Below are 11326 nucleotides of genomic sequence, written 5' to 3'. Positions count from 1 at the left end.
AATTTTTAATATTTCAAATTATTGTTGACATTCAATATTATTTTATATTATTTCAGGTAGAAAATATTTCATGTTATCAGTTTATGAAGAAAAAAAGAAGAACAAAAATCAACTATCATGGGATAAAGACACTGTATCACAATAAAAGAGTTAATGTGTGGTCATAACCAAAGATTAAAAAGATAAGACATTTATCCAGGGCAGTTTGCCAACTTTACGACCCCATGGGGTACTCTATAGGATAATAGTGCTCTTTGATTGCGCTTGCTTTTAGAAAAGGACAATTAGACCCAATAATAATAATTTTTAAAAGGACCTACCATCCACAGAAAGAAGAGAGCAACCTATTGATCCAACCGAGACTGAAACAGCTGAACTAGGCGAAAATCCAGAGCCTAATATGGTTAGAATTGTGCTTTCTTCATAGGACCCTGAAAATAAGTTTAAATAACAATGTTAAAATGACAAAACATAGAAACTGTTGTTACAAAATCAGATATTTCTCAGAGGAAAATAAGTCTATCTTCTAAAAGATATAAATAATTAGCCTATAAGCAAGCAAGGGGGGGATGATATTTATTTAGCAATGGTATTTTTTTTCCACCTAATTGCTCTATATTGCATCTTATTTTGAATCTATCTGTTGATAGAGGTTAGTGGAAAGAAATATCTGACTGAGAGAATGAAATGAAGTGAGGAAAGGAAAATTATTCTTACAACAAAGAAATTAAACAAATATTCCAATATGGTAATTTAGACTATTTCAGAACCATCACAAATTTGTGAGAAAATGATAAACTGTAAAATAAGTGCTGTGGATACTTTCTATTTGAAATAAAATAAGATTCCTTTATCTAAGATGATCTATGTCCTCAAGTATGTAGGATATTCCTGCTGTCCCAGCATCATATACTTAATAGTTTTCCATTCAACTCTTAAAAGCATCCAGATTTGATCAACAAATGATATAGTCACCCTCCTTCTATAACATCACACACAACAAAAATGCCACATGGATTTAAACAGCTAAAAATGAAAAACAAAACATTAAACTTTTAGAAGAAAACTTGAATATCTTAATGACTTTAATATAGAGATAGATTTCTTAAATAAGATACAAAAAGCCATGGTTAACCATAAATGACAAGATATATAAATTAGAATAATCTAATTAGTTAAATGTTTCCATGAACAAGATAATACAACAGGACACAACTGATATACTAAAAGAAGACATGTACAAAGGATTTGTGAACATAATATGCAGCATGGAGTTACAAGTCAATAAATAAAGACAATCTGATAAATGGATAAAGGATGTTAATAAGCCATTTGAAGAAGAAGAAAGAATCTAAAAGTCTAAGAAAAACACAAGAAGATGCTCCTGTATATTACTAATCAGGGAATAGACACATTAAAACAATGATAACTTCTTTTGCCCAGCAGATTGACAAAAATTAGGAAGCCGATAATACCAAATATTGACAAGAATGTGGGGAATATGATGCTCTCATACCTGCTGGAAGTATAGCCACCTTGGGGAGCAATTTGGTCATCTAATAAACTGAATACACATATACTCAATTATTACCTAGCAATCCCACATCTGGACATATACCCTAAATAAACTCTAGCATGTATACAATAGGAGATTTGTACAACAAAGCTCAATAGAGTCTTATTTGTAAAATAAAAGCTGTAAACAATCCAAATGTCCATCAATAAACAAATAAATTGATTTAGTCATGAAATACTTTAAAGTAATGAATTAGATATGCATAAAACCATATAAATATTTCTTAAAATGAATGCCGAATGATAAAAGATGCAAATAATATTTACATTGTAATATCTCATTTGTAAAAGTAAGAAAAAAACCCGGTAAAATTACTGTGTGTGTTATATACAAAAGGTATTAAAAATGGCATGGAAGAATACACACAAAATTAATTACTGTATTTTCCTCTGGAGAAATTTGTAGGCAGCTTGGACTTGGGATGGTGCTTAAAGAGGAACAACTTCAGCTGTTCCTGTAATATCCTCTTTTCAAACTGGTGATTGGAAGTAAATATGACAAAATGTCAACAGCTGTTAATTTTCAGTGAAGAGAATATGGGTTTTTTTTTATAGCATTATTTATACTTACCTTTTCATTATTATTAAATTTATCAAAATGTGGCAAAAAGTAATTCAGGTTGTTAATTATTTGAAGTAAGAAATATTTTTTTTCAGGAAATCCATTACAAAACACAAAGATGGATACAAAACTAAGGACACCAAAGGACTATAACCAATTTAAAGTTCATCAAATCCTTATTCTTGAAAGATTTGACCCCATGTAACATGAATTATCCCAAAGTTAATATCATTACCATAAAAATCTGAAGAAGATATTCTCGCAACACAAAGGCGTATTATTTTTTAAATTTCAAGTTTCTTTTCTGATATATAATTACACTTCAATCATTTTAGGCTTGTCAAAAGGAAGATTGAAGAGGATCAGATCAACAATGCAGGCAATGATATAACTCCAATTGCTATTGTACCCGCTGAAACTGGCAGTATTGACCTTACACTAAAAGGCAAGCATTAAAAATGATTATAGACATCTACCTTAAAACACTTGCAAACGTCTTGTGCAGTTATCTTTAGCTACAATTTCTTTGCTCTTAAAATCTCGGCAATTATGGCAAAATTGTATTGCTCATTCTCCATCAATTTATTTTGCTCCCTTTCCCGCTTCTTCATCTTAATAGGGGCTCTAGGAAGAACTGGCTAATTTGTCACAGTGAGTTTTCCTACTAACTACCAAGACTAAATTTATGATTATAGGATCTAAGCTTATCTTTCTGACTGAAAAAGAAAAGCGCCATTCTTTAGAATCCTTAGTCCTGCTGTTTATTTCAGTCTTGGGAGTTCAGACACAAAGTGTAATCACATTTTTTAAAACAATCACATACTATGAAGATATGATATAATATGTCCCCCTAGGCTGAGTTCTTAGCAATAATTTCTCTATCTTTTGTCTTCAAGTCTAGGACCTAATTATTTTCTTTTACTAAAAAGCAGCCATCTCATTATTAGCCTTTTAGTACTAAATCTCCTAGAAGAAGTGGTCTCATATGATGAAAAATTCCAATTAATACCCTAAATAGTGTAGTTTAAGAAAAATGTCTCAATATCAGAGTGAAATTTTAGAGGTGGATTCTAATGTAAGGAAATTGAAGAAGTAGAAGACTGATAAGCCAACCACAAAGGTTTTTTTTTTCTTTCTCAAAAATAAGTCATTAATGATCTTTCTATAGCTTTCTGATCTGATAGATTCTTTTTCACTATGTAGAACTGCTAGCATATAAAAAAATCATTATCGGAATTTGCATTTTTGCTAGTTGTTTTCTCCCTAATACTCCAAGTTGAAATGCAGGAGGTTACCTTGGGAAGGGCTTATGGCCCTGACTATGGGTGTCGTCGCAGGATCCCAGGTAAATCCACAGTCACCTGAACATTTAGAGGGAATTCCATTGACATAGACCTCAACCTGCAAATAGAAAAACAGAGATAGAGAACAGAGGTAGAGAGGTAGCATGGTCAGTAGAAATGCACAGAATTTACAACAAATGATGGAATTTTACTTGTTTCCTTGTTTACAAAAATTATTTTATTCTAATTACACTTTTTCTGCTTTGACACTTCATTCATTCATTCAGCAATGCAATCACTCTACATCAGGCAAAGCTGTCAATACAGGAATACAACATTAAACGAAGCAGACAACATCCCTGCTCTACTCAACTTATATTCTAGTGAGAGTGAGATGATAGTTGCATAAGACTATAAATAAGAATAAGAATAAAGTAAATGCATGGTGATGTTGAATGCTATGAAGAAAAATAAAGGTTATTCTTGGAAAAGTCACCTCAATTCCTTACACTCTAATTTCCTCATCATTAAAATGGTAACATTAAAAATTACTTCACAGAGTTACTGTAAAGGTTAAATAAAAGAATATATTTTTGAATTTTAACAGATAGTAGTAGAGCTCATAAATCTATTATTTTATCATAAGAAAGATGACTTTCCCAAAGTTCATAAAATAATATTATTGAGTTGATCAACTGTTAATATAAATATTTACATAAAAATAATGATATCGCCTCTCCTGTTTTACCAGGTTTGTATTACAACTAGTTATAAAATTATGTTAAAAATCATGAGGAAAGTTTAAAAAATACCTGTGGCTGTTGGGTGGGTGTACGAAGTAGGTCCCCAAGTATGCGCTGTCTGAATAAACCACCTTCCTTTACCTTTGTAACTGTCATATTAGCCTTTTCACCAATAATGTTGGAATCATTAACCTGTTTTTAGACAAAATTATTTTACTAGAAAGGTATGATGAATATAACCACTCTAGTTTTTTCTTTTTTTCAAATTTAAATGTGGTCAAAAGCAAACAAAAGATAAAGAATGGAAAAAAAAGAAAAACCCATTCAAAACCATTTTAGTCACATTTCTTGGAAAAGAAGCCTCTTCAAAAATGAACATAATCTATCTAAGAAAAAAATGCTAAGATCATTGAATTATTATATATTGCATCAACTACAACTTGAATTAAATGACTAAAATTAACTTGAATTTTTAGAATAAAATATGCTTAAAGAAAATAAATGTACTAATTTTTTCTCAAAATGGTCTATGCTTTTCTTTGAGTAAGACCACTTTGATAAATAATTGTTGAAAAATTGATAAATTTAGTCCTCTTTCTACCTAATAGTCAACTTTTTCCATTTAGCATTTTTCATCTCTGACTACCCTGGTTTTTCATCCACTCATAGAATTTTATTTTCTGTAATGGTAAAAAATGAAAACACATGAAAATGTACAACTTGGTCATTCCAAAATCCCTCTGCCAATATGGCAATCTGGTGATGTGTACAGGGCCTAGCAAAGAGATAGGCATCTCTATGATGGATCATGTGACCCAGAGCAATGAGAAGTGATGAAGAAGCAGAGCCTCATCAGGAAAGAGAGAAGGAAGTAGATGCGTAGACACCAGAGAAGTTCCAAGAGGGAGACCAGTCACTGGAGCTGTCTCGTTTGTGGAATTTTCCATTTCTAGTTTCAGACCATGTGTTTTCTTACACTAAACCCCATATGTAGTCTATGTGTGGTACATTGTATTCTGTTTATATACCTTTTTTTGGTCTTCTCTTCCCTCTCATCCTCTTTTTTTTTAATACAGTTCTGTATTTTTTCCACCTTCTGTCATGGATATCTTTCTAGGTGAATGAATATATGTGTGTCTACATATGTCTGCATGGTATTCATGCTAAGGTTGTGTCATTTTAACAACCCTTTTTCTATTGATGGGGATTTAGGTTTCTAGGTTTTTACTATTGCAAATAATGCTGCAGTGACTACTTTTGTGCCTATATCATTTGATATTTGTATTATTATTTCCGTAGTAGAGAGTTATACAGCTGAGATTGCTGAATCCTAAGGTATCTAAACTTAGGTACTACTAAATTATCTTCTAAAAAGGTCAAAGTAATTTACTATTTCCTCATGATGAAAAGAGAATACAACCTTTTTAATCTGAGCCCCAGTCTCTTCTAGACTATTCTCCTTCACATACTCTGGGCCTGATGCTTCTCTCCACTGCCCCCTTCACACTCTAACTAAGTAAAGGTAATTAGGTGAGAGCTTAAGGTGTGACCCCCTTATGAACTTGGAAAGGTCATCTTTAAAACCACAAAAGCATCCAAGGCCCTAGAAGACAGCTCTCGTGCATAGTGGTAGCATTACAGACGGTGAGACTGATTATGTTTGCCCCTCTCCACTAACATATACCCAGATTTAGTTCTGAGACTGACCCTGCCTAGGTTCCTCCTGGCCCTGTCAAGGATCTTCTAACTCATCCTCCTGGACTTTTTACAGAGGGGATAGGGAATAAAGTATCAACAGCTATTCTCCACAAGAGAGAACATCTGTTCAACTTCGTTTAGAATAATCTTCTCAACTTCCTTTCTTTAATGTTTAGTCTAGAGTTGGCATTTAAAAAAATATACATAGTCTCCAATTCTTTTTTGAAGGAACTGGAGTACAAGTAAACATGTAACACGTAGAAGAAAACAGAAACCATGACAACTCGGGGGACCTGTAGAAGATTCTGCTTTCCACATGAGCTTCTCCACTTGATGTTCCATGAGAATCCAGCACAAGTTCCCTCTCGTGTAACAGAGACTCTTCCCACTTCTCCCAGGCTCTGGAGAGCAAACTGTAAATCTGTAGCTGACACTGCAGCGGGGAGGCCTGAGCTCACAGAGGGATTGGAAACAGCAGGAGTCAAAAATTCAAAAACCAATTTCATCCTTAAAATACATGGAAAGTATACTATGTATTATCATGTAAATTAACTGTCTTTTTCCAATATTGTAAAAATGAATTTGCATCCTATTAATGCCAAGAATTTATTTATTTCTTGGAAACAAAAAATTACACGAGTAATGCACCTCAGATTACAGCCTTGGCTCAAATACTTTTCTTGTTAATATCAATTAACTTTAACTTTACAGACAACCAATAAGCCATGGATTTACAAGAGGACCAAACTTTTGGGAATAGAACCTGGAAAATCTGGTGAGGTGATAAAGAAAATGTGAAAATGTAATTTGTTCTGGATCGTTTAGCTTTACATTACTGACATTTCAATGATATAAATCATGTAGAGAAATAATATTAGAAAGAAATACACCAAAATGTTTATTATGGTTGTCTACATCGGCTCTATCCAATTGACACATGTACATGTTCTGAACTTTTTTCATATACCTTTGAGACTATGTCCATAAGCTTGAACGTCAAAGCTGCCACTTAGAGGTGGAGATGCTGCTTGAATTCTTCGAATACGAATCTTTGACTCCCCTGGCCAATTATTTCCTCTGTAAACAGACTCATTCTCTATCTCATTTGTGATGATCTAATTTCAAAAATAAATATTGATAAAACGATTAAATGTAACAATGGCTAACATGATTAGTATTTCACCATGGTACACTTTTGTGACATGACATAAATGAGCCTCAGGTATTGGGGATTCTTCAGAACATTAAGGAGAGTCACATAAATCAACACAGACCATACCTATATAGCTGCAATAATAAGGCCAAAGTCAACTAAGTCATCCATGCAGCAATCAGCTGGAACCACAGTAATACCTCATTAATTCAGAGTGTACCCTCCATCACTCAAAGAACAAATATTTATTGAGCAGTCATTCTGTTCAAGGTACAGTGCTAATCACTGTGGGGAGACAAAGAGACATGAGATGTGGTCTTGGCTATCAAAATCCTAAAACTCTAATTGAAGAAATAACATATGAGGGTTGTTTGAAAACATAACTAACAATATGAAGAAGTGAATGGTCAGTACAGTGACTGATCCAGACTCAGGAAACACCTGTCTAATACTGAGTGCCAATCAGTTGACAAAGGCTACATGTACTATAAACATTCATAGATTGTAACTCTAATAGTGAAAATAATATTCTCCTGCTTCTGATCCCGCACAGTTACTTATCTGTTAACTTTCTGGAATTTAGAACTATAAGCCTCACTGTCCACAGAAATGAGTAAACTTAAGACCCAAAAGACATATACAAGAATTTTCATAATGTTTTTATTCACAATCGCTCCAAACTGGAAATAATGCAAAAGTCCAGCTATAGAATGGATAAATTGTGGTATACTTATGCCATGGAATACTGTAAAGCAATAAAAACAACGAACTACGTACAGCCACATGTAATATATGAATCTCTCAATATCAAACAAAGGTAGCTAAATGCAAAAGAGTACATACTGAATTTTTCATTGATATGATTAAAAACAAGCAAAACTAATTAATGGTGATAGAAGTCAAAACAGTGGTTATCTAGGGGTGAGAAGTAAGCAATCTAATAGCAAGAAGAAGGCACAAGGAAGCCTCTTGGAAGCTAATGATTTTCTTTATCCTGATCTGAGTAGTGATTACATGAGTGTATTTCCTTTGTAAAAAAAATCATGGAGTTCAGCGAGGTTGCAGGATATAATATCAACGCACAGAAACCAATCACGTTTCTCTATACAAATGACAAGCATGTGGAAACCAAAATTAACAACACAAGACCATTTACAATTGCTTCAAAGAAAATGAAGGACTTACATAGAGATCTAACAAAACATGTACTGGATATGACTTGAAAATTGCAAAATGCTGATGAAGTAATCAAAGAAGACCTAAATATGTTGATAAAAAAAAAGCAAGAAAGACCTAAGTAAATGGAGAGATGCACTGTGTTCATGGATTAGAAGACTCAAGATAATAAAGGTGTTAAGTCTCTCCAAAAAAAGAAAAATCTGGATTTAATGCAATTCGTTATCAAAATACCAACAAAGTTTTGTAGACATAAACAAGGCTATTCCAAAATTTATATGAGAAGACACAGACCTAGAATAGCTAAAACAATTTTTCACAAGAAGAATAAAGTGAGAGGAATCAGTCTCCCAATGCTAAGACTTACTATATAGCTAGTTATCAAGGGTATTTGTATTGGTAGAAGGATCAACACATAGAACAATGGAACAGAATAGAGAATCCAGAAATATACCCACATAAACATATCCAACTGATTTTTGACAAAAGTGTAAAATTAATTTAACGGAGGAAGGACAGCTGTTTCGATAAATGGTGCTGGAGTAATTGGAGCAAACAAATAAATCTCCATCTGAAACTTCACGTCTTATACAAAACTTAGCTCAAAACAATCATGGCCTTAAATGCGAAACTGTATAACTGTAAAACTTTCAGAAAAAAAATAAAAATTTTCAGGACTTAGGGTTAAGCAGAGTTCTTAAGAGTTGAAACTAAAAGCACCATTCATAAGAGGAAAACATTGATAAATTGGATTTCATCAAAATTAAAGACTTGAAGAGATTATTATTACTCTAGTGTATATTTTTACCTCCTTTGTCATAGGTTAGTTAACCATATAAGTAAGGGAGAGTTTATTTCTGGGTTCTCTATTCTGTTCCATTGATCTATGTGTCTGTTTTTGTGCCAGTATCATGCTTTTTGATTACCGTAGCCTTGTAGTGTAGTTTGAGATCAGGGAGCATGATACCTTCCATTTTGTTCTTCTTTCTCAAGATTTCTGTGGCTATTCGGGGTCTTTTGTGGTTCCACATAAATTTTAGGATTATTTGTTTTAATTCTGGGAAGAATGACATTGGTATTTTGATAGGAATTGTACTGAATCTATAATTGATTTGGGTAGGATGGTCAATTTAACAATATTAATCTTTCCAATCCATGAGCACAGTATATTCTTCCATTTATTTGTGTCCTCTGCAATTTCTTTCCTCAATGTCTTATAGTTTTTAGAGTACAGGTCTTTCGCTTCCTTGGTTAAGTTTATTCCTAGGTATTTTATTCTTTTTTATGCAATTGTGAATTGAGATTGTCTTCTTCGTTTCTTCTTCTGATTATTTGTTACTATGTATAAGAACATGACAGATTTCTGAATATTAATTTTGTATCCTACTACTTTACTGAATTATTTTATTCTATTAATTTTTTGGTGGATTTTTTATGGTTTTCTATATATAGTATCATGTCATCTGTATTTCGTGACAGTTTTACTTCTACTTTTCTTACTTGGATGCCTTTTATTTCTTTTTATTATCTGATTGTTGTGGCTAGAACTTCCAATAGAATGTTGAATAATAGTGGTGAGAGTGGGTATCATTGTCTTGTTCCTGATCTTAAAGGAAAAGCTTTCAGCTTTTTACCATTGAGTATAATGTTAGCTGTGTGCTTATCATAGTATATAGCCTTTATCAAATTGAGGTAAATTTCTTCTATGCCCACTTTTTGGGAAGTTTTTATCATAAATGGATGTTGAATTTTTTCAAATGCTTTTTCTGCATCTATTGAGATAATCGTATGATTTGTATCCTTGGTTCTGTTGATGGGATGAATCACATCGTTTTGCAAACATTGAACCACTCATTCATCTCTGGGATAAATTCCACTTGACATCCTTTTGTTGGAAAAACTGGACAGATACATGCAAGAAAATGAAACTGGACCACTCTCTTATACAATTTACAAAAATAAACTCAAAATAGGTTAAGACTTAAATACAAGGTCTGAAAACATAAAACTCCTAAAGGAAAACATAGGCAATGAACTCTCTGACATGCTTTTAGTGATATTTTTTCCAATATATCTTCTCGGCCAAGGGAAACAAAAGCAAAAAGTAAACAAATGGGACTACATCAATTTAAAAAGCTTCTGCACAGTGAAGGAAATCTTCAACAAAACAAAAAGGCAACCCACTGAATGGGAGATTATAGTATTAATGATATAGCCTATGAGAGGTTGATATCCAAAATACATAAGAAACTCATACAACTCGATAACAAAAACAAAAAACAAAAAAAAAATCTGATCAAAAAGTGGGCAGAGGATATGAAAAGACATTTCTCCAAATAAGACATACAGATAGCCAGCAGACGTATGAAAAAATGCTCAACATCACTAAGCATCAGAGAAATGCAAATCAGAACCACAATGAGATCCCAAAACACCAGTGAGAATGGCTATTATCAAAATAATCAACAAATAACGTGTTGGTGAGGATGTAGAGAAAAGGAAACCCTTGTGCACTGTTGGTAGGCCTGCTAACTGGTGCAACCCCTATAGAAAGCAGTATGGAGATGCCTCAAAAAACTAAAAATGGATATACTATATAATATAAAGTATATTCCACTTCTGAGTATTTATCCAAAGGTAATGAAAATGCTATTCAGAAAATTATATGCACCCCTATGTTCATTGCAGCATTATTTAGAATACCTAAAATATGAAAGCAACCTGGGTGTCCATCAGCAGATGAATGGATAAAGATATGGTATATATATGGAATATTATACAGCTATCAAAAATGAAATCTTGTCATTTGTGACAACATGGGCAGATCTAGAGGGTATTATGCTAAGTAAAATAAGTCATGCAGAGAAAGACAAATATTATATGGTTTCACTAAAAGTGGAATTAAAAAATAAACAATCAAAACAAAAACGACTCAGAAACAGAGAGCAAAGGAGTGGTTACTAGAAGGGATGGGGAGGGAGGATGCGTGAAAAGGGGAAGAGAAATACGGTCAATGATATTATGATTTTACAATCATTATGACAGATGGTTACTAAAATTAGTGAAGTGATCACAATGTAAGGTATAAAAATGTCTAATCACTTTATCGTACCTCCGAAAGTAATATAAACAATGT

The 11326-nt window shown here is 32.9% G+C and overlaps 1 protein-coding gene across 1 annotated transcript in view; it reads right to left on the bottom strand.

The window, feature by feature from the left end:
• Nucleotides 1–11326, bottom strand: part of LOC105292249 (fibrocystin-L-like) — a gene marked incomplete at its 5' end in the record, with an annotated part of 117123 nt that overhangs the window by 86675 nt on the left and 19122 nt on the right. Inside the window, 5 exons of the mRNA XM_023530776.1 lie at nt 321–431; nt 3433–3538; nt 4233–4355; nt 6155–6309; nt 6829–6976. Coding sequence (XP_023386544.1) covers nt 321–431; nt 3433–3538; nt 4233–4355; nt 6155–6309; nt 6829–6976 — 643 coding nt within the window. The remainder of the gene's footprint in view (nt 1–320; nt 432–3432; nt 3539–4232; nt 4356–6154; nt 6310–6828; nt 6977–11326) is intronic.

This window comes from Pteropus vampyrus, unplaced genomic scaffold, assembly GCF_000151845.1.
Source record: "Pteropus vampyrus isolate Shadow unplaced genomic scaffold, Pvam_2.0 Scaffold54, whole genome shotgun sequence".
Taxonomy (NCBI): domain Eukaryota; kingdom Metazoa; phylum Chordata; class Mammalia; order Chiroptera; family Pteropodidae; genus Pteropus; species Pteropus vampyrus.
The sequence above is the reverse complement of the archived record's forward strand: the minus strand, read 5'-3'. Positions and strand labels throughout refer to the sequence as shown.